At 37.7% G+C, this 26,565-nt stretch overlaps 1 protein-coding gene across 1 annotated transcript in view; it reads left to right on the top strand.

Annotated features, from left to right (window-relative positions):
* DNAJC1 (DnaJ heat shock protein family (Hsp40) member C1) overlaps positions 1-26,565 on the top strand; it is a 100,135-nt gene that overhangs the window by 71,077 nt on the left and 2,493 nt on the right. Inside the window, exon 9 of the mRNA XM_027450654.3 lies at positions 15,772-15,891. Coding sequence (XP_027306455.1) covers positions 15,772-15,891 — 120 coding nt within the window. The remainder of the gene's footprint in view (positions 1-15,771; positions 15,892-26,565) is intronic.

The following is a 26,565-nucleotide window of genomic DNA, read 5'->3' as shown; positions in this document are numbered from 1 at the left end:
AGCTTACCATGTTCTCAAGGGAGTTTGTCTCACCAGGTTGTTACTCTGCTTGAAACTGGATGTTAAAAGAAACTATGGCAAATCTCCTTTGGGAGATACTCAGATAATGTTTGGTATAACAGAACTAAGAAGTAATTTTCCTGCATTTCTCAGCAGCGGTGGTCCACCCCCATTTAGGATCTTGTATAGTTTTCATTGTTACACTTTTCAGAAAGGAAAAAAAAATAACAGGAAGAATAGATCAGCAGTAAAAGAAACATAGAAAATCTTTACTTACAAGGAAAAGTTGAATAGGTTGAGTTTTAGTCCAGAAAAGGGAAGCTGTTGGGAATAACTGGATGCATTGTTTTTCCAGTCCATTCCAGGCTGTTCTAGGTAAAATAATAAATACAACCTTTCATAAATACGGAGAGAAAGAAATACTGAATTTAATTTGCAACAAGAAAGTTTAAATTGAAATGTGTGAATGTGTATGTGGAGACACATAGCTAGAGCATGTTACACAGATGACTTATGAAACCTTCTTCAGTTGTCTATCCTGTTCTTGAACTCCATCTGTAAAAAAATAGTGTGAACAGACTCAATTGTATTTGAGAGCATGGAAACGAAGTAATGAGACTCTTGAGATTTTTTTCAATATAGGAAATACATACTTAGCTAGCCCTAAATTGCATATTCATGTAACACTGTCTACAGTATTCATACAAACTGCATATGACTACGAAGCTGAGAGGAATTACTAAAAGCTCATTCTCATGCCAGTTGACAAACTTTTTCTGTACTTGTTTGAAAGAATTTCTAAAGCTATCTTTGTTTGGTCATTAAATGTTTATGCTGCCAGATTAGAACTTCTTTAAAGTTGTTAAGAGCAGATAAGTAGATAAATTTACTTAGTTTGAGCTTCCAATTTTCACTTACCTGCCTCCAAAAATTGACCAGAATAAGTGTTCTGTGTATGCTTGTTAAGATTTAAGGAGTGCAGTGTTACTGTAGGCTTCCTTCTAGGTTACACTATTTTGTTGCCCTGTAAGTGTTATTTAAGTATTTCATTGCTTTGTAGCCATTTAACCCTTCACTTTCCTGTAGGGCAACCTGTTATGTAGAACTGGATGAAAAAAGAGCAGCTTGTGAAGGGACATGCTTTGTTGCATCTGAACTTATTCTGTCCTTTCTGCAAATATTCATGCAAAGAATGTATGTGCTTAACATTTCTGGAGTCACTCTATTGATGAATCATCTCCAAGTAATTTCTCTACCAGAGGGATTTCTCTCATAATCTTTGTTCTGATTTGATTTTACGTGATTTGTACCAAACGTTTTCATGAGAGTTCTTTGTTTATGTGAATAATGTTGTTGTTGTAGGAAAATCTTGGCCCTTGAGAAATCAATGGGAGATTTATCACGGTCTTCAGTGGGAGCAGGATTATAATTCCTTTCGGTTTACAGATTCTTCATTTTCTCCCACTGGAATCTCCTATTCATTCCATATCATTATTTGACTTCATTCATCTCTGAAGATAGGATTCCAAGTTCTACCTCAATGAGGGATGAATACTTTTGACCTTTTGATATTTGCTTGCTCCGTTAAGGGGAAATAAAGGTGGAGAAAGACAGTGCCTGATCCCTTCCAGCTGGACCAGATGTATGGATAAAAAATCATGTTTCTCATTATTTTTGTTTTTCATGTCATCCTGCAGCACTTCTTGGCATTTGGGTGTTTTTGATATTGCTGGAGCACCTGGCTTGATTTTACTAAAGCAGGAGTAGTAAAAACTATTTTTGTGCACAGAGATGGGAAGCTTAGATAACTTGAATCTCCTGCATTTTCTACATTTTAGTTTTTGTCCTTAAATTAGGAAAATAAAATATACTACAAAAGAATGTGTAAGCATTGATTTACAGTTTATTAGTAGATGCTGGAAACATAGTAATTACCTTTTTTTTCCAATTGTTGAACTGTAGGCTGTAGCGATCTTGTACTGGACTCTTTGTGGTTAAAATGCTGATTGTATTTTTTATTTTTCTCAGCCTGAGCCTTCAAAGCACTGTACGCCATAGATGGGATATTGATAACTGAGTCAGATATGTAATCATGAAGGTTTTATTTGAAAGCTGGCTGTGGAGCAATGGTATAAAATAACTAAGCTGTAACCAAACAACAGAGGTTTCTCCACTTTATAACACTATAAGGCAAAATGCTATACAAATACTAAATTATTATTTTGTTAGCTTAAAAAGTATGGTTTGGACAATTAAATCTTAGTCATTTTATAATCTTGCACATTTCATAATTGCCAGCTAGCCTGCCACCTGCTCTCTTCTGCCTTGAATCTTCCCACATCTGTGCTGCTTTGAAATCTGAGTATGCTTTCTCTTTAGTAGCAAATAACATGGTGCTTGTTCTAATCAGACATCATATGACAGATTACCTGAATACAGTTTCCAGGCTTTTAAAAAATGTTAATTCTTCAAGCAAGCAGTTTGTATCTTAGCAGGATTAAGGTGCTGCGTAAACCAGATGTTTTAATAAATTGGTCTTTGAGGGAAAGGATTATATTGTTTTAGTGTGCTACCTGAGGTCACCTAGTTTTGAAATACTCAATTTTCTTACTCTAAGCAGTGAAAGAGATGCAGTATCTGAAAAGTGTGTTTGTATTCTAACTCTCTTTTATTCCTGGGACAGAGACACGTGAGTAACTAGCAGTCTGAGGTTGCACATGGTGTCCTGCTAGTGTGCCTCGACCCTGACCCAGAGGGATTGCTGTAGGTTGAGAAAGTAAATCACTCTGTATGCCCGTTGAGTTTAAGCCTCTATATTGAGACTGCCAGCAACCATACCTGTTAGTGTCAGTTATGATGCTATTCACTAGGAGCTAGTCTAAGCTCATAATACATTTTAACCTGAGCTCCAAACTCTCATCAAATGGTGATGACTTGGAGTCACTATTGATCTGGGCCATATTGAATTTAGTGACCCTGAGGTGAAAATCTCAGTATTCTATTACCAATCTCTTAAGCAATGTAGTGTCACTGAAAAGATAACTTCATTTAAAAAAACATAAAAATCTGCATTACCATGGTACTGAAAGTGTTAAGTCAGAAGACTCCAGGCTTTCCTGTGGTTTATTATGGTTTGTGTCACTGCAGATGTTGCAGACTTAGCATGAGTAAAATGTTTTTTACATTTTAAAATAACTCTTCAATTAAAAATACAGTTAATGTATTTTTAATTTTCTTTAGAAACAATGTAATTATTTGCTTTTTGAATCCTTTTTCCCTGAATGCAGAAAATAGTGTTTCTTTCAGACTTGTGCCTGAAATATTTACACCCCTATGGACTGTACTTTGGACTTGAATAGCTTTCAGGAAGAAACTAAGTGTGATTTATTTTATTTTTTTCTCAAATATTATTTTTAGTTTTCCTTGGGGAGGATGACCCACATCTTTAAATCAGGAATAAGACCTTTCTGCTGTTCAGCCATGAATATCAAATCATTAGGGTAAAAATCTAATTTCATTTGCAGTATTTAACGTGCAATGCCTTTAACTTCCTCAGCTTTTCCTAAGGAAGAATTAAGTTGAAGGATGATTGCAATAAATTCTTTGACTAACATCTCAAGTTGGTGTCTTCAGTGGTATGACAGATACCCATCAATGAACAAATTGTATTTATAAATACAAAATGAAGAAAAGAAATTATCATAGTGATGGGTTCAGAAAAAAATAGAGGTTTTGTGACTGGTGTAAATGCTAGAAGTGATAAACATTGCACCAAGAATTGTGGAGTTCTGCCCAAAATTGGTCAGGAATAGAAAAAGACTGGGAATAAATGCCAACTGAGCCACCGCTATGTAAGAATGTGGAATTTATATATTTCCTTTTATGTCTTTCTCTCTTTGACCTATTATTTACGTTGGATAGGTTGACAAAGCATAGGAATCTTTATTTCTTTATTTATAGAAAGCAATGGGATGTTTATAAATATGTAATTCAGTAATATTCTGCTCTCAGCTGTACCATGGCTGGCCAGAATTAGTCTGGGTGGAGAGGTGTCGTAATCCACGCAAGCAGGAAAGCTATGCTAGGAACCTTTAAGGAGATTATAGAAAAGAATCTAAATATCGTATAAATTATTTGATATGACATCTAGGGAGAAAGTTTTTGTTAACAGTGTAAGTTTCACAGGACTACCAGAATTGTCTGGTTTGCAAAGAAAACAAACAGGCAAAATATATATTCCCCTAAGGGCGTTTCCAATGCGTAGTTACAATATGTTGTATAAACACTCTTAGGCCAGTTCAAAAAAAAAAAAAAAAAACAGCAATGCAGATGTACTGAATTAAGGTCATGCAGTTGATATTTGTCTGATATTTCCTTATCTTGATTGAGTTTTTAAACTTTCTGTCTAATTAAATATAGCAGGGTAGGTTCTTGTCCTGGGCAGAGCAGACTCGTGCAGCCTGATTTCAGCTCTGTGCTGCCGATGCTGTGGTGTCCAGGTACAGCTTTCAGTGGTTTTCCAACTGAATCTGTGTTCCTGAAGATGTGATTTATGTGACCTGCAGCCATTGTTCATAGAATCATAGAATCGTTAAGGTTGGAAGAAACCTTCGAGATCATCGGGTCCAACCATCACCCTAGTTGTCTGACCACACAATTTTACATGTGTATTTTCCATACCTAGTCCACAATTTTTGGAGCCTGACAGCTGAAAACCACCAAAAGCTCAGGTTAATTGTTTGAAGTGTACAAACCTGCAGGGCTTTCCAGTCACAGCTCTCTTTTCTCACTGGGCAGCACTATAACCTCTAGTTAGACACCTGCCTGGACCCAGGCTCGGGCTGCATCACTTTCAGGGCTAATGTAAATCCTGTTACATTAACTTTTAGAAGTCAGGCTGAACTTCTTCATTTACCTCATGTCCTAAGTGTTGTTTCATTTCTGAGGCTGACGTGATGACTGCCTGTCACACAGAGACACGGTAGTTGACGTAAGGAAGCCTGGTACCTGTGAGGAGAAACAGGGATGTGAACTTTCCCAAGCAGCCCTTGACAATCTGACTCTGGCCTTTAGCAGTTTCTCTTCTGACTTGACTCTTGTATCCATTTTACATAAATTTGCAAGAAGATTATCACTTGTAAATACTAGTCTTGATCACACAGGTCTTGTCTTCCTCTCAACCTGGGGGAGGCTGCTTCAGTGGGGGCCCAGGTGGGCCCAGGAGGCACTGGAAATCCTGATTTCCCTTGGCAGTATTCTTCTTGCCTGTCACCTCACAAAATGTGCAGTGGCTCCTGTCTCTAATGCAGAAAAGAAGAGCAAAGAAGCAAGGAGGAGACTACAGTTGTGTAAGGGGTGGAAGCTGGAGAAAGAGGTAGAAGCTAGTCACTCACTGTGACCTTGCCCCACATGCTGCTGCCCATCCAGCAAAAAGGAGAGGGAACAGTCCAGCTTTGACATGTATCCGTGGAGTTTCCCCAATAAACCAGAGGCAGGGACTATAAATACCCCTGAAATGGGACTTTCACAGGATCCACAACTTGGAGATCAGAAAGAATTTGTGGTTCATGGCATCAGCATCTGTAGTGCATTTCGCTCATTCTTCTTCCAGCTTTTTGAATGTAAATTTGAAATGTTTAGACTGTGGCAAAATAGTTACTTTTCTCAGTATGAGTCCAGCTATTTTTAAATTGGAGAATGAAGCTAGTATCAAATAAATCTAGATTTAGTTTATAAATGTAAATAAATACCGATTTTTCAGTATTTTTTTATCATCTTTTTCAGATAAATCGGTTGGGAAAAAAAAAATCTGGTTCAATTCAGCATCTGACTTTCTTGCATAATGCACAATGCTGCTTCTTCTCTTCCTGAGTCCATGACTATAATGGCTTCTGGTCACGTTTATTTATAGAAATTGCCCAGAAATTATAATCCAGGGTAGACTCCAGCAACCAAAAATACACTGAGCAATGTGAGATATTTGGCTTTTGTTTCACCAGTAAAGATAAATATGTAATCCTGCCGTTGCCGAGGAATGATTTGATACTATTGTCATAAGCATTTTGCCACTTAGGACTTTTCAGAGAACCTCGATCTGGTTATTAGCCATTTTCTGTATAGTTTTTGACAGGCAGGAAGCGGTCTTGAAGATACCACCTTTAGTCTTCAAACCCTCAGCTGAGCGCGGTTAAGCATGCAGTTACATTCTGTTTAAGTGAATAGGAATTGTGTCCATGTTTGAAGTTAAGTACCCTTGGAGTTGGGATGCAAATTATTTGGCCTGAAGAATCCTTTATAAAATGGAGCTGGATTACATATTACTTACCCAAACCCGCAAAAAGGGAGAGCACTATTAATTGATGACATGTTATGAGAATCTGTATATTGCAGTCAAGGTGTGTTTTCATGGTGGTTACAGCACTTCCCACTATTTCCAGGAGGCAGCACTTCAGAAATAGGGTGACTGTGCTTAAGGTGCACCCTGTGAAGGAGGGGAGGTTCACGCATCATTTGCTGTTGAGCGCTGTGCTCTGAAAGGAAAACCTGCGTTTGGCTGCAGCCCTCAGACTTTCACAGCGTAAAAAGTAGCCCAGCCTTCATATTTGGTAATTTGACAGGCAGATTCAATGACTATATGTTAAGTAGTTGAAGTAGAGTTGCCCTTATTTTCAGTTATACAAACACTATCTCATGATAATAAGAACAATTTTGAAATTTAGGTTTCCCTTGGAGGTGCAGATACTTGAAGTTGCCATCACAGATGTGTTTTATGAATTTGTGAAAACTTCTCTGATTTTTTGTTTAATGTGTTATTACATGACAACTTGGACTGTTGCAAAATGGAAGAAAAATCTTAGTTTAGTACAGTCCATGTTCATGATGTTTTCCAGGTAGTTTGTTTGGGTCCTAAGTGTGTATCGTTTCTGATTCTCGCAGACGTATTCCATTGGGGCAGTAGATTATTTTTCTTTTTATATAATCTGCACAACCAGTTGTTTTGAACCATGTACAAAAAATGTTAGACAGTAGGCTAGGTAACATTCTGAACTTCGGGTCTTTGCTGAAGAGAACTAGTGTATTGAAACCAAATCTTTAAATATTGGTATTCTGCGTAGCAGACTGTTATCATCCTTGGTCATCTTGTACATTTGGAGAAGGGTGCAGGATCTCCTTTGAGTTTAATATATTGATTGAGCTAACTTGATGAGCCATACTTAACATAGAAGAAATATTTGAATATTACTGATGGCACTAACTGCTCTGTGGTTGTGTGGTATGCTCATGCATGTTTGTGATCCACAGTACCCTGCATTCAAGGTAAAAAATCAAGAGATCAGAATATCTGAGCTATTTTAGGGAATAACGGAAGGAAGAATGTTATCCAGACATTAGTTGTGGTGTTGAAGTAGTTCTGAGGGAAACACTTCAAGCTGCATTATGAAGAAAGGCATGGGTCAACGTGATGGACACTGATTTTTGGATAAGCTATTTAAGGTGGATGAAGGTAGGAGAAACAAGCTGCCAGTAACAGACCAAGGTAAAAAATAAAAATAATAAAAAAAAATATCTAGATGTTAGTGAGATTAAGATCTATGTTATGATAAAGTATGCCAGGAAGAAAGACAGGAAAGCTGGACAATGAACAGAAGTGAGCAGCACAGAGAGTGTCATCAACAGGATTAGCAGGGTAATAATATCGTGTTTGTTATAACAGTCTTTGAGATTGAATATGGTTTAGAATATTGGATATGTATTTTTAATATCATATATTAATAGTTTCAAAATACCCATAACATGCTACATTATCCTGATCTGGGCCAAGGAAGAGTGTGTTTTACACTGTCCAAAGCTGTTAAGTGTTTGAGACTTGCTTAGTATTGTGTGAGACAAACAGTAAGCCTGCGAGCACAAACACTGTAATAATAAAGACTAATCATATGCTTTAATGTATCTAAATGTCTTTAGGTTCATCTCACCTAGCAAATTGAACAATATGGCCAAAGATTTAAAATGTACCAAATAATTATGAAAAAAAAAAAGTTGCCACCTGCAGTCTATTGTTTACTTACACCCTATGCACTTATTTATTGAAGTTTCTGAAAGCTACAAAATTATTTTCCTGGAGAATTAACTGGCATGTATTTGACAAGGTTTGCAATGTCATGTTCTATATCAAATGGAAATACTTTTGAAACTGCTTTTAAATATCCAAATAGAGTGGTGTTTTGAGAGAGAATTAAACTAAACAGTTATTCCCTTTCTTTGGGAATTTGTCTCCACATTAATGTATCACAGGCCAAACCTAATTACCTATTCAACCGATAGTTTATTTGATCTGCATGCCTGAGTGTCCTACAATCAAATTTACTGAAGAGCTTCTCACTTTTTTCTGCATTGCCTTGAAGCAGCTAACAATTAAAAAATAAATGAGTTAACACTTTCTGCTAAGTGCAACCATTTAAGTTGTAATATGCAATTAAAAACTACATTTTAATTTCTGTTCAATTACATTGACTTAAATAGTAATTTTAGTGTTATATTTATGAACCATTTAATTGTGACATTTTTCCTTTGGCTTGCTTGATGGAAAAGTAGATTTGATTTTGAGAATGCAGCAGGAAATAACCTGTCTTTTCCCCCCATGGTTTGCTATAATGACAAACAGGGAAGAAAAAAAAATAAATAACAACAAAACACCACACACACACACAACTAATCTGGGTTTTGTATAAATGCTACAGAAAATTTTCATTTCAAAAGCCGTGAAAATGTCATAATTTGAATTATTTTTCATGTTTTTGAAAACTCTCTACTGTCTAAGAAGAATATTCAGGTTGCGTTATGGAAATGTAGGCAGGTATTTGAAACATTCCTGCATATGTCTGGTCACGTTAACTGCTGTGTGTTGGAGAGCTCCATATTAAATCTAGAATCAAAGCCTGGTAGAACCCCAAGTGTGAACATGCAAAATGAATTGTAGAGCAGCTGCCCTTACAGCAGTATATTGCTGTAAGGGATCCCTCTCTAGCAATGTGGATTTACTGTTTTTTAGCGTTAGCAGGTACCTTCATGGTAGGAAATCCTTGGTGCTAAAGGGCTGTTCAGTCTAAGTGGAAGAAATAGAGGGCCAGTGGCTAGGAGTGCAAGCCAGAGACAGTAAAATGGATCTAGTATAATAGTAATCATCTTGTGAGTATAGAGCTGTTTCATTTTTAAGTCACCGTTTGCCACTTTTTCTGTCAGATGACTGATCACTACTGTTTTGGAGTATTTGCAACTTTCTGAATGTAGTCATAATATTAAAAACTGCCTTACTGCTTCAGGTAGCAGCTGCTTAGCTTGATTTGTATTGACTTCTCATCCTCTTGCCCTCCTTTTTGTCTATCAAAACACACATTTTTCTGTGTTAAGATACAGCTTATTATATGAATAGTGTGGCAGCACCACGTAATACTATCAGTGGTTGCCTGCCTGCCAGAGGTTAAGGAAACAATAAATATAATTATAAAATTACATACATACATATAGATATATAAGCTATATATTACTTGGCTCTGGTAAGGCCAAACCTCAAATAATGTGCTCAGATTTGGACCCCTCACTACAACAAGGACATTGAGGTGCTGGAGCATGTCCAGAGAAGGGCAACGAAGCTGGTGAAGGGTCTAGAGAACAACAAGTCTTATGAGGAGCGGCTGAGGGCTCTGGGGTTGTTTAGCCTGGAGAAAAGAAGGCTCAGGGGAGACCTCGTTGTACTTTACAGCTACCTTAAAGGAGGTTGTAGAGGGGTGGGGATCGGGCTTGTCTCCCAAGCACCAAGTGGCAAGAAGAGGGGAAATGGCCTCAAATTGTGCCAGGGGAGGTTTAGGTTGGATATTAGGAGACACTTCTTTACTGCAAGGGTTGTGTGGCACTGGAACAGGCTGCCCAGGGAGGTGGTCGAGTCACCATCCCTGGAGGTCTTCAGGCAACTTGTGGGTGTAGAACTTAGTAGAACGGTTTAGTGGTGGGCTTTAGTACTAGGTTAAAGGTTGGACTAGATAATCTTAGAGGTCTCTTCCAACTGAATGATTCTGTGATTATACCTATATATAGGTATATATATGTACCCCATATAGGTACACAGCTTAGGAATGAGCTGAACAATAATTCCATTTTGACCCATATTAACTATGAAGTTTCTGAATAGATGGAAGTTGCTTTCCTAAAAACACAGGAGAGCTGTAACATTGACAGTATACATTTATGAAGATATTTGAATTTTGGTTTACAAGATGTTTAAATTCTCAGCGTAAACTTATAACTTTCTATTTTTCAGTGTTTAAAAATAATCTACTAACATACAGTTAGGATGGATGAACAGAGTGCGTGAAGTTTTTCAAAAAGTGTCGAACTTCTGTATCATCAACATGGTAGTCAATGGAGGAATCTCAGATATACCCATTTTACTGTAATTATTATTCATGTCTCCAACTAAAAACTGAAGATAGCTGTTTGAGTGGGGAAAAAAGCTTTAGAAAGGGGAAGGCTTATGCGGAAGAGTGTAAGATTTGCAACACAAATGCAAATCCATAATAAGGCATGCCCAAGAACTCTGAGGAACATCTTGTTAAATGTGAAAAATTATTACTTTTTTCAAACAAAATAGATGCGGGAGCACTGTGAAGGATTTTATTGAACTAGGGGATTATCAAAGTAAAAAGCAATTTCAAGAATGCTAGGGTTAGAAGTCCTTTTCACCCATGTTTACTACAAAGCATCTTAGGGAGTTGAAAACATCAGGTGTAGGAGGCAAATGAGGAGGAAATATTTTAAGGTTGAAGCATTCGTCTGAAGTTGATAAATAAAAAAAAATGCTCTTTTGCTATCAGTTGATCTAAAAAGAACTCTAAAGCTATCTAACACTGCTGTTAATATTTTAGCAATTACTTAAAAGAGTGTTGCAATGAGAGATGGAAACAGGGTACTGATTTTTGGACTTCATTTTGGATTCTGGGTAGTACAGACTGGTGAGATAAGTTCTATGCCAGGTGATGTTTTGAAATTACAAAATGAATGGTATCAGTATGTGCGCCAATTTAAAAACAGTAGTAAAAACAAGCAGAGTTCCACTGTGTAAATTTATGATTAATGCTCCCTTGACTGCTGTGTGCAGTTTGGCACATAATTTCACAGAGGTTATATTGGAATTGGAGAAGGTTTTGAAAAAGGCATGAAGAACAGTATTGTGCATGAGATGGCTTTTACATGAGAAATCAGCTGAATAGGCTTGGACTCTTTAGCCTGGAAGAAACAACTTAGAGGGAAATATTTTAGAGGGGTATTTTGAATGATGTGATGCAGAGGTGAGTAGACAGGGACTGTTTGCTGGTTGTTCACTCAAAACCAGGAGACAGATGTTTTCAAAGCTAGCAGGAGCCAGGTTCAAAACAAAAAATGGGGCAATTCTTTGCATAATGGCTAGTAGATACGTGCAGCTTCTCATGAAGGCTGTTTCACAAATGCAGAAATTTTAGATAGTTCAGGAAAGAGTGGACAAACCATTGAAAGAGAGATTCATTGAGGGTTACTAAATAGAAAAAATGAATCAGGCTAAAGAGATTCCTTAATCTGAAAATAATTGGAGGTAGGGGAAAAGTTATGGAAATTATGGTTAACATACATGCTTGCTTCCCTCTGACTGTTGGTATCTGCATATGGCCCCTCTTTTTTCAAAGAGAGGGGGACTGGAAAGCATAAATGATAAACAGAGTCCTCCTTGTTATCACAAAGTATATGTTAAAGTTTTCTGCAGTTGCACTCCCTGAGCACTAATTATGAGCTTGCTGGCCTAGCTTGGCCATTGGTCTGAAACAGTAGCTGTCTTTTTTTTTTGTTGGCTCACGTAATAACAATTGTCCTAGTAGAAGTTGGATTTGACTAAGAGCTTTGAAGGACCAGAGGGTTATGCGAACATGTTGTGGCTTTGAATATGAATTCAGATCATTAATAATTTAGCAGATCTTTAGAGTTTTAGCAGATCTTAAGTGTGCAGCAAACAGCTGGATCACAGTATCAGATGTGTATGAGATAAAAGAACAACTTCAGATTTAATACAGGTAAAGCAATACATTTTAAGAATACAAAATAATAATATAAGAATAAGACAATATGGGTAAGAAATTAAGTCAACAATCCTTTTTCATTCTGTTCTGATGGTTACTGGGTAGAAGCACCATCTACTTGTAGGTTAAACGTATCCTGAATTGCAAAACTGTTTGGGAGTTCACTAGAACCCTTGTATTACAAATGTATCCACAGATATTTTTAAGTACACACTGCCTTAGGGTTCATTTGCAAGAACCTTATCTAGATATGCTCAAATCAGTAAATTACCAAATTTAGATCACAGAATCACAGAATTGTCTAGGTTGGAAGAGACCTCAAGATCATCGATGATATATAGCACAAAGTTCTGGGCAAATTTAAAACATTTTCCAAACTTCCGTATAGCTTTCATTTTAATTGAAGAATTTAACAGTGTGTTGATGACAGAGTCTAAAGCTAAAATTTAATCTAAAAAATCCAATTCTTGTTGTCAAGTCAATGTAAATACCTTTTAAACTTCTTTATAAACTCTAATACTAACCACTTCCCAATTCTAACAATAAAATAGTGTGAAGTTTTTATATTTAACATTAAAAGGTCTAAACATATCACTCTACTTTCTTGCTAACAAATGCTTTGTTGTCTAAAAATCGGCTTTTCATGTCATTGAAAATATAGCTTCTCTTATTTTTTGAAAAAAAAAAAAATCCTAATAGTGTAAATTCTGTTATGCTGAAAGAGATGGTATGAACTTGCTAAGTGCTGATGCATGCATAAGTGTGGTGCTAAACAATAACCTGCGTTCTTGTTTTTGCTGTAAAAGGTCCAGAGCGGTTTGGATGAACTAATCCTCCAGTATTGCCAGTTATGTGTGATAAACCATGTTAAGGGATTATTATTTAAGGGAGTGCTATGATTTTTTTTATGTATCCACTTGTAGTATATTTTCATTTTCAAGACGGTAGAGTGTAACTCTGTACTTTTAATTTTGTATTCAATATGGGAAGTTAATCCCAGAACGGGGCTTTTTTGATGCAAAATCTGAATGCTTGTGTAGTAACAACAGCTGTCCCCTCACCATGTGGTGTCTTCCATTGCTTTACTGTAGAGATGAATTTTGGCCCAGTGTTTCAGTAATATTGGACACACATGGTTTTAGGTGACAAAGCAGTATGTTTATGCATTTATTTGACTCTCGCAGTTACAGTTGGCTACAGATTAGAACAGGGAGAATACATTCACACCATGACCACCCTCATAGCTGCTTTTAGTAGTTGGATCACAGTAGGCGCTGTTGCATCTAAAGGCACAATTAACTGTTGCTGAGGAATTGCAAATTCACAAAAGCTCTTTACAGCTTTAGCGGTTACGGGTAGATTTCCTAAAAGCTTTTTCAAAGATTTTCCAAATTTATAGATGTTTCAGATCTTTACATTCTGGAATTGTCAGCTTCAAATAAGATTAATCAGTTGATATTTTAATTTAGCTAATGAATTCTTGTGCTGTGAGTTGGCTATATAATCAGTTTCAGATCTACAGAATGATTACAGTATAGTCTGTTATTTAGGAAGATAAAATTACTTCTGTAATATTTACAAGTGGTTAGTAAAGTTTTTGAGCATGGAGAAAAAAGCTTATCAAGAAGTCTGAAAATGCAATTTATCAGAAAGCTTCTGAAGTGTGCACATCTCTGAAAAGATCATCTGATTTCCATGTGTAATTGCTTAGATATGCTTTGGATGTGGTAAGAAAGAATAGCTCTGAATTTACCTAAAATAAAAATTAAAAAAAAAAAAAAAACAGTTTTAATACAGATTAAATAGAAAATTACAGTAAGTTGCTTATTAAGGCTAATTTTGAGATAGGAAGTTTGACTAATTTTTTGAACAAAATGCTTTTAACCAAAACGCAATAAGAATTCATTATTGAAATGACAGTGATGAAATTTTCATCTAGAGCGTTATCCCAAAACTTCCCTTCAAAAAAATCTCAGGGAGATGTCTTAGAATAAAATATTACCTTGCTTAATACAATACAAGGAAGAAGATTATTGAGCCATGTGGAGATGTGCCATGTATTTCCCATTTCTTCTATAGGCCATCGTGTAATTGTATCATTATGCCTGTAACGAATGAGAGATCTATGGCGCACGTTACACACATTATTTAAGCATCTTGAATTATCTGCAATGACTCAAATATATGCTAGGCTTGTATTAAAAACTATCCAAATATGAATGTCTGAGGCTTTCAGCATTGAAGAAAGGACTACATGGATCCAAACCAGGACGATTGATGAAATCCTTGCTACTATTGGCTATTATTTACTGTCTTTTAAGTGGCAGGTTGTATTTATGCCAATTTATCTGCTTCAGGGAACACTCTTGATAGCAGAACAAAGTGAATAAAAGTAGTTTGCTTTGCAAATGAATGCAAATGGTGGAGCCTTTCGGGAAGCCCTTTAACAGGAGCAATGCACTTTGATTATGAGTGAAGCTGCCATTTGGACATGGTGAAAAGAGCACGCTTGAACCATTGATTGGGGGAGACAGTAAAAAGTCAGGAAGGGCCCAGTTAAGCTTGCAGTGCGGCAGGCGGATGTCAGTGTGGTTAGAGCACAGTGGGAGAATGACAGGCAGGATTAGTGTCAGGGAGAAGCTTTGCTGTAGTTGTGGAGATGGTCCCTGGGGTCACTCACCTCTGACTGTTGTTCTGTGCTGATGGCTCTGTAATGCAAACTGCTTGATATGTGCTGGTCATTATCGGAAATGGTGATTAGAAGAGGTATGTCATAAGGAATTCCTTAAAAATAAATAAAACGGCAAACTACGGATTGTAACAAAGATTCAGCTCTGCAGATGTCGCCGAAGATGCTGCAAATGTCAAAGATGGTTACTGTGTCCTGCCTTCTGAGGCAAGCAAGATTTCATGGCTTAAGCTGCTGTAATTGTGTGCTCCCTTGCTTTGTTCACTTTCATTTGGCCATTATGAGCACTTTTTTTTTTTTCCAACAGATCGTCTTATTGTAGTTAGAGTGCAACATTTTAGTATGTTTTGCTTGTTGGATGGTAGAAGCATCCTGTTTGTGGTGTGACTGGGGTTTTGTTGCTGGGTGCGTGGGGGTTGTTTAATAGCGTTAGTGAATATTGGAATCAACAGATTTCATTCCTGAATCATACAAGAATGCTAAAACATATGATGATTACAGTGACTAAAAGCTAAAATAACTGTTCTGTTAAGAAGCTTTTTGAAATATAAAAATGACAATTTTTTTCTTTGTCTTTGCTGGAAAAATCTTGCATGTGAAATTACAGAAATTATATTTTTTTTTATCACAAACTGTGATTTAATCGTTTATGAGAGTATTGTTGCTTTTACTTTACTGCAGTTTTATAGTGTTTATCCATTGTATAAATATGATAATATAGATTGAATGAATTAATATGTGTAATATACGAAATGCATTTTTTGCATGGTAAGCATTTTTAATACCTTACTGTTGGTCTGTTGTTCTTATGTATTTTCTGCAATAAAACAGGGAGATAGTACCTAGATATTTGAAACTATTACATTGTATTTTTTTTTACAAGATTTGATTAATTCGTGTGGATTTTTTCCAGTATATTACCTCACAGAAATATGTCCAATATCCCAGTGTAATGCATGTTTTACAAATGTTTTACAGGCACCTGAATGGACAGAAGAGGACCTCAGCCAGCTGACAAGAAGTATGGTTAAGTTCCCAGGGGGGACCCCAGGTCGATGGGAAAAGATTGCTCACGAATTGGGTCGATCAGTGGCAGATGTGAGTTCACTCAGATTTGCATTGTAGAGAGAGTGACAAACCAGAACAAGACAGGCAGTGTAGAAGGCAGACATATATGGGGGCTGACATTGTCTTTTGAGAGAGGCTACAATCCTTTTAGGACCTGGAAGTGAACCATTAACTAACTATGCAAGAAGCAGATGTCAGCCAGTTTCTCGCTCCGCAATTAACAGCTGTAACTGATCAGCTGTATGGGGGATTCTGGTGCGTGGAGACTCGAGCTACTGTAACCCAGTAACAGCCAAACAATGCCACTTCGGGGTTTGGAGGAACCCCCTTTGACTGCAAGCAAATATTTGTGGGTCTTGGTTAAAGATTACATTTCTGTTTCAAGCCAGTCCTTAAAAAGCGTAGATGAGCTCATGGTGTTTAGACAGGTGGTTTCCATTAATTAAACTGAAATATCTGTGCGAACTGTAAAACAAGTTATACATATGATACTGTTTCAGTCCGTTTTTCTAGATTATAGCATGGGCAATAATACTGTGTAAAATGATTAATATCCTTGTTAATTCATATTTTATAGTATTGTACCACATATCAAAGAAAGCTTGTACTTATGGATTTTAAGTGTTATGATCTTAAAACCCTTAGGGGCTAGGCTGTAAAAGACTTTTCCTTTTCAAGCAATAGATCACTAGAACATGATGTAGTGTCTGCTGAGGACCATTTGAAAGCCTTTTCAGCTGACCCTATTTTATAGGCTTTGGAGGGGTTAATGAGAATAATGTTTAAATCCGTTGATGTACGTTTTGAGATTAGATATTCTTCATTTATTATATTTCAGGAATTATCTTAAATAATGTGAGACAAAGCCTCAAGCTAGAGTGAAACATAACCCACTATAACCTTCTGGGCAATTTGAATGCTTGTGTTTGTTTTTTTTTTCTTATTGATACAATCACAAAAATATGTTTTTAGACGTTATTTTTAAAGATTTAATGCATCTGTAGAGTTTCATTACTCATTTATACTGGAAAACGAGCCATTTGCATTCCTATCATTTTAGAACAAGACAGATTATTTGCAAGTAATAAATGAAAGTAAGCAATAAGTTACTAACCCACTATGCAAATGGAATTGATTCCTTTTTTCTTTTTTTTTTGTTTAGTGTTATTCATCATAATACTGAAGTGGAGTGACTGTAAAAAGCTGCTATATTTTCCTAAGCAGATTTTAATAGCAAAATATTTCACATGACTTGATAGCACGCAGTGTGCATGGAATAGATCTTTGAGATTGCCTTCCAAAAGGGTGAATTCACTGGTTAATGACAGTACAGACATGCAGAATGCTTCCACATTATGCCCATCACAAAGCTAACGTCATCTTGAGACTTCCTTGTGCACCAATTTTCCACTTTCTTCCTCGAGGCAGATATCAAAATGTTCTTTACTAAGAGTCCTTTGCATAATATGATATATTTGGACACCATACTTGCACATATACAGTGCTGGAAAGAAAAATGAAGCTCGCTTCTTCCATGAGGTGCAAAGTTTTCAATGGCATGCTCTTCTTTTCAGTGAATTGGATAGAGAAATGAAAGAAAGGTCTGTGCTCTAAGAGCTGTCTTCTTCTGGTACGAACAAAGGAGTTTTCAGGGATTTTCATTTGTGGAGAAAGGTCTGAGTGTGATCCTTCTTTACGGCCAGTAATGAAACTATATGATTAATGCAAGTGTTCTCCACACAACTTTTAATTTCTCTAAAGATTTCCCACTGTTGATGTTAGGTCAGCTTTCCTAATGTAGACTACTTATTAGTGTTTCTGCTCCTTTTATTATTGCATTGCAATCTGCAGTCTGCACTTTGTTAATGACTCTTTAAACAGTATGAAGCAAGTTTCCAATGCCCGGAGTTTTAGCACTGTTTCCTTCACATATAAAGAAGGCCTGAAAAGTTTGTGTTTCTTGCTTATTCCCAGAGATTTGTTCTACTTGGAAAAATCTTCCATGATTTTGCTAGAACATTACTGTGATACCTTAGAACCCAGCTTGCGCATGTCCAAACAGTAGCCTCATCTATGTAGGAAGTACTGCCCATTGAATCTTTCATATTGGCACAGTTTTCCTCAAGATCTTTGTCATTCAAAGTTAAATAGACATTAATTACAGACAACAGTGCAGTGCCAACAGAAGTTGTACTTTTCGGTTGCTCATCTCTTTCTCTCCTGGATCAGAGAGTGTAATAGTGTGTTTTATGGACCCCCCCCCCACTGCATGAGGGATGCATCCATCCCACCAGTTTTGCAAAAGTCATTAGTTGTTCACTGTCCAAATGAAGGAGTTCATCAAATAATTCAACAGGCTGTGTTCTGGACGTGGTGTTGTTTTTCACCTGACCTGTCTGAAGAAAGATGATGGAATAGCATAACTACTTCTTAAACTTGTTCACTGTTTGTACCTCTTACAAAGCTCAGAGGAACTGCATATATAGTGGAAGATGAGTAGAATTCAAAAAGGTCAGGACAAAATGAGAAACAATATGCAAAAAACAGGGTTAGAGTTTGCAATAGGCAAATGAAACAGGCAATATGTGCTAGTACACACAGCAAAATGGTGATCAGGTTCACAAAAGATGGCAAACAGCTAGGGATAGGTTGTAAAAAGCAGGAGGGATGCAGATATTGCAAGAGGTAATTAGCTAGGTACAGGTCAGCAAATGGCCATTTTATTTTTTTTGGAAATGGGCATTCATCTTACTGAGAAAATACAAACAGGAGGATGGTAAACCTACATATATACATCCTTGTTTGGGTCCAGTTTTTCAGTATTGCACTTAAACGTGTGATTCCATACAGTGTCCAGAAGAGAATAAGAATAGCAAGCCTCTAAAGTGTTACCTACAAGAAGAGCCTGTGAGGGAATTCATGTGGTTGAACTGAAATAAAATATGACCTGAGAATATAAGTATTTGACTATGTAAAAAGAGAACCGTTAAGAAGGAAGGGGCTATATGCTCTGACTCAATTTTATAGGGCAAGAAGTAATTACCTGAAATTTTATCATAGACTGCAGAGTTAGACACTGAGGGGCAAAGAATTAAAATGGATAGTAAAGCAGTGGAATAAGCTGCTGTGGAGTATCCAGCTCTGAAGGCCTTTAAAAGCCAGGTTAGACAAACATCTGCAAGCAACGACATCGATACAGTGATTCTGCCTGAGGTTAGGTCCTTCTCTTCATGCAGGCTGTGATTAGACTAGCAAGTGCAAGCTATCTAGGAGGAAAGGGGGAGGAAACAAAACCTTCCTACAATTGGAAGCATGTGTGAACTCTTTAAAAAAATGTAAAATTAAAGCCAGATAGTGACTATATATAGCTGGTTAGTAATCACTGCGTATGCCTTAGCTTGACGGTGCGTAAATTCAGTAATTCCTAACAAGTAATCTTTCAGATGCTTTTTCTTTTCTACTATTATCAAAATCAGTTGTGTTTTTTTTCTAGACATCTAAGTCTGTTCATTGTGGGATTTCTCGAAGTACTTCACAAATAAGAATTGCTATAAGACCTGTTATCCTGGTACGTCCCCCAGCTTCCCTGTCCGAACAGACACATCCACACAACCTGATGCAGGACAGTGGCAAAGTGCCAGCCAAAATCTGACAATAAGCAGCTGTGTCCATGCTGTAGTACATCTGAGCCCATGCAACTCTACTATTCATGCTGTCTTATCTGATACCAGCATGAGTATCTTTGCAACGTATTCCTGTGATCTGCAGCTCGGTTAAGCTTGCAACCGTGGCATAGACACACTGTGCGAAGACTTGTTACTCCAACTTCTGTCATGTTGAGTACAGGCTATCTGTTATCTTATCTCCCTTCAGGAAAACACCCTTTAACAGCCAATGAATAGGCAGCCCAAAACCGATGAAGTTGTGCTCAGTTAGTTTAATGATTTAAATTGCTAATTTTCATTTTAATATGTGGATATTGGGGATTTATCAATCTTCTCCCATAAAGATAATTTTCAACTGCCTTAGCGTAATGAAATCGTATTGCTTTCACAACTGAAAGCTTCTACAGCTTTTTAAATCATTTTTATTGCAATTGGCTGGTGGTATAAATTAGATTTTCAAGTATTTTGATTATGAAAGGGAAATGGAGTTCAGTTAACTCTAATCAGAGTTCCTGCCGGCTGACCTGGTTACCTGTACCACTGCTCCCTGCCATCCCCTGAACATCTGTTCTTTGACCCATTTTCCTTGCTGAATTTGTTGCTCCAGGGTTAGTTCTCATTCCTGTCCTCCAATACTTAAGGAAATAATTGGCCTCTTAAAACAAAATAAAAAGTTGTGCTTGAATTTCCTAAGCACTGTGAACACTCTATGGTATAAATTATGAATAGAATTTCAAGACTACTATTTCTACAAAAATTACATTGTTTGATTTGACAAATGCTGAGCCTTATGAAGATTTATAAGTATTGTTAGCTTTTGCCGAATTCAAAGATTGAGAAAAGGCACTTAGATGTGAAATTGTAACAGTATATTTTACTTGACAATGCCTCCTTATAGATTAAAAAAAAAAAAAAAAGAGTTTAAAAAAAATATTTGCTGAAAGGCATAAATTAATTTCAGTAACTACAAAGGACATTCAAATTGTAAAAATAACAGAGGAAGTAAAAGCTGTCTGGCATGCCAAACAGACTTTAATGTGATTATTAGGTACAGGTTTTTTAAATTAAAGGCAAAGAGATCTCAGATTTCATACTTGTGAAGTAATATCATTCACTTGTCTTACAGGATTTAAACTGATTCTGTTTGCTCCTGCAGTCACTAATCTCATGCACTTGTGTTGCAAAAACAGACTGATAGGGATTTGCTGCTTGTATGGAAAAGGACTGAGGTAGACAGCAAAAACAATAGGCAGGTGTAGATATGTGAGCAGGCATTCGGAGTTTTCAGGAGACCTGAAAGCACAAGGTTTGGAGGCAGTGCTTATTTTCTGATTATTTCCCATCTCTCCAGACAGCAGTTTCAGCCTTTAAGTCTAAGTGCGTGAGTTCATACGCACTGTGCTTTTATATGTCATTATAAAAGAGATCTCTTATTTTTGGCAAATGCAAGCTCATTACACTGCCAGCAAGAAAACACCTATATGAGAAAAGATCCATATGTAAAAGTTAATGAATTTATTAGGGTTTTTCTTTGCTCCTGGAGATTAAGTGTTTTCCTAAGTCTGTTTTATATTTCATTTTATATCCTATGCATGTGGTACCTCAGTGACTGTGATCTCCAGTGGTGGCTATTCTGAAACCGTCGCTCAGCTTGCATATATTTATGTAATCAATAGTCCTTTCAGTTGCTTATTGAAGTATAAAGATCTACCTCGGGATCAAGGTCCAAAAGAGGTTATGAATATCTAAGATGGGATTTAGATGGTATGTAGGTCATGTAGATCCCTCAATCTGAGAGTGAAATCTTCAAAACACCTGTCTAATCCCACCGACACACCAGAGTGTCTGTTGATACTTGGTGGGAAGGAAAAGGGAGTTGCTGTTTACAATTCCCTCGTTGCACAATTTTTATTTTATTTTCTTATTTTTTACAAGCTCTTCTGTACAGGTGGCCCTGTTTTTGCAGAACTGGGCAGCATGGTACGTTTCATACCCAAATGCAAAACAGATTGATTTCCTCCTTGTGAAGCATGGCCAGAGCATTCCTGCCACTGAAAGGAGAAAGCTTTTTACAGAAGCCAGTGGGACACCAGCTTTAATTCAAATAGATGTCGTGTGGAAGGTCAGGCCCGTGCTGCTATAACTTTTGAGTGTGGCTTGAATAATCTAATGGCCCACGTACATCCTGGTGAGCTGGATTTGAATTCCACTGCAGAATTCTGGCTCTCAGGAAAGGTAATGCAGTTTGCATCAGCAGTGATAAAATAGGATGTCCAAGCAGTTGTTGCAAAGGGCATTGGAGCCTAACCCCTCTGTTACCTGAGTATTAGTAGTACTGAGCTAAAGACTCACAAACAGGGATTTCAAATGACAAAACCAAAAAAAAAATAACATAGTTCGAAGTCTCCAACATCATCCCAGTTGTAGTTGCTGAGTTCTTTGTGTCCTGAAAGGAAGGAGCAATTCTTCTGCTGTTGCAAATTAACTATTTGGGCACTTCAAATGGAGAGCAACTGGTGTTCTGAATCCAGTGATTTAGGCCAAGTTTGCCAGTTTCGCAGGCCACATCTTCGACTGCCCCGTAATTACACACACAGCTGTTGGGATTTCTGCTGTAGCTACCTCCGCTCCGTCTGCCGTGGCAAGGTTTGGAGTCACACAGCTTCAAAGCCTGTAAGCTTAAGAAAACCAAACTGTTGGGGGCTGTCAGTGGTGGGTCTAAGGAAATTGAGGTAAAATTTGTAACACATCTCTTGGTTCTTTCAAGAATAAAAGCGTGTGGGCCTTAAATTCTCATACGCTGTGTTAGTATTAAATTCAAGGTGTAATTTATACAGCGGATAAAGACTGGTTGTGGTTCACACCTCTGGGACAGTCACTGCCAGCCTGCTGAGCACACTGGTGGGAGCAGTGTCAACGCAAAGGTGCATCTTCTCATTGGCAATGCTTCATTTCTGGAGATCCAGAAAGTTGTAAATAAGGACATTGGTTTAAAAAAAAAAAGGCAGAATGATTGGGCTTGATCAAGTTGCACCCATCTGTTAAAACTGGAAGACAGTTTTGGCAGTCTTTTAATAAATTTACAGGAAGGCAGTTTATAAAGCAACAAGTTTTGAGTCTACCACGTGAAAGTAAAGGAATGGGTCATTATTGTTGGCTGACATGGGTCAAACAGCTCTTCAAGTAGTTGTGGTTGTTGTGAAAAAGCTGCTTAGATCCAGAACAGCTCAGTGCAAATGGTGTTTTGGCTGTGAGAAGGGAACTTAAAATCTGGCAGTTCATCCCGTGCTGTTCTGAAAGGTAAGATCAACAAGGCCTATTTCTCTGACAAAGCCAGGAAAGAACTAAAAATCCTTCCGTGTCTGGTTTTCCTGTATGAGAAAAATGTGATTTTAACTCAAATTAGACTCACAGATTCGAGAACTTTCTCATTGCTGCATACTAGGTTGAACTACTTGAAAGGCTGTATCCATTTTTTTCCATTATTCCTTAGATTTTGACTTTTTCACACAACAGAAATAGATGGAGAGGAGAGCATCAGAAAGGCAACAAACAACCGGGTGAACAGAACACTGCTACAGAGACAGCAAGCTGAGGATAGAGGATGAGAAACTCTGGCAGCTTTAGCAGTGAACTTCTATTCTATAATGTTTATATTTTTTGTATATTTAGAGAACTTTTGCTTAGGAGGATGATAGTAGTAGGAAAGAATTGTACTAGTATGTCCAGCAACACAACGTGTCACCCACGTGTTGCCCTTCTTTGCATCTGGGAAGCCAAGTGACAGGGGTTGTCTGTTTGTCCACTGATGTTTTCTCAGAATGACGAGAGGGCTGTGCTTCTGTAATTAGCTGGTGATCAGAACTGATCAGAACAGCATCGTATTCAGAGCAGGAAGGTAGGCTGCCTGGAGAGGATTGCCTGGAGAGAGCTGAGTGGTGCCGGAGCCCCGTGAAGCCAGGGAGCCAGCAGGGCCAGCTAACGCGGCAGCGTGGTGGTGGCTGCGGGGGAATGGAGTTTCATCTTCTGTGAGCGGGCTCCTTCTGTCTGTTTGGTGTCAGAAGGATCACTGTGCCAGACTTCACAGGGTTTTCGCCCTACATCTGTCACAACTCTGTGCTTTTTTTATGCCGGCATTCAGAAAGGAGGTCATGTAGAAGCAAACTATTCCTGTGGTCCCTTTCTATACGTCTCAGAGTAAGATGCTTCAATTTCTATCTCAGTTTGATTGCTTGCAGCCAACATTTTTTTGTCATCTTCCTTTGTCTAAGAAAACATTTCATTGTGCATGTGATTACCTGACGTTGTGACTTCTGTTATCCCTGGTGGACTACGAGGATGCCTTGGTGATTTGGGCATGGAAAAGATGCGGTTGGTTCCTATAGAATACTGCAGTATGGCTGTGCAGCGGTAAAAGTCCTTGCAGGAATACAAGATCTGCCCTCTTCTGTTTTAAATCAATTTCACAGTCTTGATCCTGATTATTTAAAGTGTCCCCAGACCCAGGTTTCCTTAAGAGCTGACTAAGACTTTTGTGAAAGCTGTTGTCAATAACAGGATTTTAGTCCAACTTTTCACAGCAATGATAAAACTCATAATTCAGTACAGATTAAAACTATAGTTTTACAGCTTTGTGTACTTGAAATCAGCAATAATAATTAGAAGCATAGTTCTACAACTGCTCTGTACTTTGAGTAACTGTACTTCCGAGTAAGTTATCTGTCATCTAATGAAAGAGTAATAAATCAAAGCAAGTTATAGGAAGAAATGGAGTAGAGAAAGCAGCAGAGCAACTTAACGCTTTTCAAACTAACTGATCAGAAATACCTAGTAGATAACACAGCTCACCACAAATTTAAATTAATATTGGGGATGTCAGAAAGTGTGGAGGAACTGGCACCAGAGGACTCCGCAAATGTGAGTGGCACGAGCAATGATTAAACTCAAAACAGATCAAACTGCAATACAGATTTCCTACATGCCATAGGATGGGTTCCTAATGATCCCTCATAGGTCAGTACTGACAGGTTATGATTCATCCAAATCATCCAAAAAGGAGAAAGATGAAAAAAAAAAAAAAAGGAAAAAGAATAATAGATATTTCATCTTCTTACATAACCTGTGAATGGTGGTAGTAAAGCTGTTAGTAAGAAGCTTGATGAGTTGTCAGCTGAAGGTGCTTGACCAAGCTTGTTCAGTGTTTGATATTGTAGATTTCCAATATCTGAACCATACACATGGTTTTTATTTCGGGATTACCTGATGAATATTCAAATTGAAAATCCACCAAAAATGTGAACAGGTATCATAATGCCCTCAGAAGAGAAAGTGTAATAAATGGAGTAACTGACTACAAATGCTAAATCTGGGTTTACCAAGTTCCTAGTGCTGAAGGCACCCAAGAAAAGATAACCTAAGATAAGACTGTTACGTCTGCTTACATGTAGGGGGGGAATGTAAAATGCCATTAGGATCTAGGCATAAATCTAAGTCCTTCACTGTTGTAGGAGACGGCCATTTCAGGTTCTAATTCAATTAGATGTAACATGCAGCAAAATTTATGTCTGGTATGGGCTACCTGTATTGACCTAATTTGGGAACATCCATCTTGTAAAGGAAACGTGAGTACAGGATATCGATTTGCACCACTTCCAATGCAGTTTATGCTGCACGTGTAGGCCCAGTGTCAAAGATGAAGCGATAATTGCCAACCTCCTAAAATGATGGTGGCTCAACATAGAGAAAACAGAACAGTGGTACTGGAATTGCTTGCCATTTATTCTGCTCTGTTCAGCTTGTGGGTCTCTTCTTGTCTCTTCTCCTCACTTCTCCCTTTTGAGTAGCTTGGAAATCTTTGAAAGAAGTACTTCAAAAAGTAGAACAGCGGTTTAGGAACAGCTTTCTGGAATCCGTGAATATCGACGATACCTTGTCATACTCACAACGAATCCACTGCGTCATTGCAGGAAGCTCAGCAGGATCAGCAACTTGACTGTGTGACAACTTCTCCTCATTGTTTTCAAAATAATTTATTATCATCTAGTTTAGATTACGCTAATTTCTATTTAAGAGCTGCATAGCAGGTCTCAGCTTAGGATCCATTCTGTTCAGCAGTCAAGGATGCATTCCTCTCTTTAGTCTTTTATAGTATTGGGCCTACAGAGATGCTCTGCTAGTAATGGGACTTAAACATTTTGATTTGAATGAATTTAGACTCTGAAGCTTTTCAAGGAAGGAGATTTCCATTAGTGGTTTACCTCCAGCAAGGGGGATCCATCCTGTTGTTTCTAAATCAGGACCATGCAGTTCACAGACAGAACTGTAAGTGCTGGTTAACATAACCTGTTCACCTCAGCGTTCTACTTTTTTTCTCCTTGAATGATTAAAATTTTGCCATACTACAACAGTAGGAACTGGACCTTTTATGCCAGCTGTCTACCTCTGGACGAAGAATTTGGTTAATGGGAGCTGGGATTTTTTTGCCCACGGAGGTCTCATTTAAATCTAACCATCCCAGAAAATGAGGTTTAATTTGTGGGGAAAATAGACCGCTTTGCCTTGTTAAGTGTCGCTGTCGTTTCATTAAAGAGGTCCCACACTTGTCTGTTCTTAAAGCAAAGTCTCACAGTTTCATGGCCAGAAATGTGGTGGGAGGAACCAGGCAGACTTAGACGAGAAGTAGAAGATACTCGTGTACTGGACTTTTTTCCTGAGTGATCATGATATAAGAGGTATCTTTGTATATCTTTGGCAGTCAGACTATCGCCCTGTATGTATTTTTGGGACTGTATGCCTGTCCATTAGCATGCTTCAGCATCTAGACCTGTGTGGGTTATTTTGTTCTTCTGTTCAGTGTTGAGAAACTAATACCTAGGAGACAACTTGTTTCCTTTCCCCCCTCTCCTCGTAGCATTTTCAGGTTAGAGATAAAGGGCTTACCAGTGAAAGAAGAAATTTGAGTATTAGCTGCAATAATGCGTTATGGTGATAGAAGTGTATAGCATCGCTTACATTTATTTCAACAAGATAAGAATAGATA

Source organism: Anas platyrhynchos, chromosome 2 (assembly GCF_047663525.1).
Source record: "Anas platyrhynchos isolate ZD024472 breed Pekin duck chromosome 2, IASCAAS_PekinDuck_T2T, whole genome shotgun sequence".
In the NCBI taxonomy this organism is placed as follows: domain Eukaryota; kingdom Metazoa; phylum Chordata; class Aves; order Anseriformes; family Anatidae; genus Anas; species Anas platyrhynchos.
The sequence above is the reverse complement of the archived record's forward strand: the minus strand, read 5'-3'. Positions and strand labels throughout refer to the sequence as shown.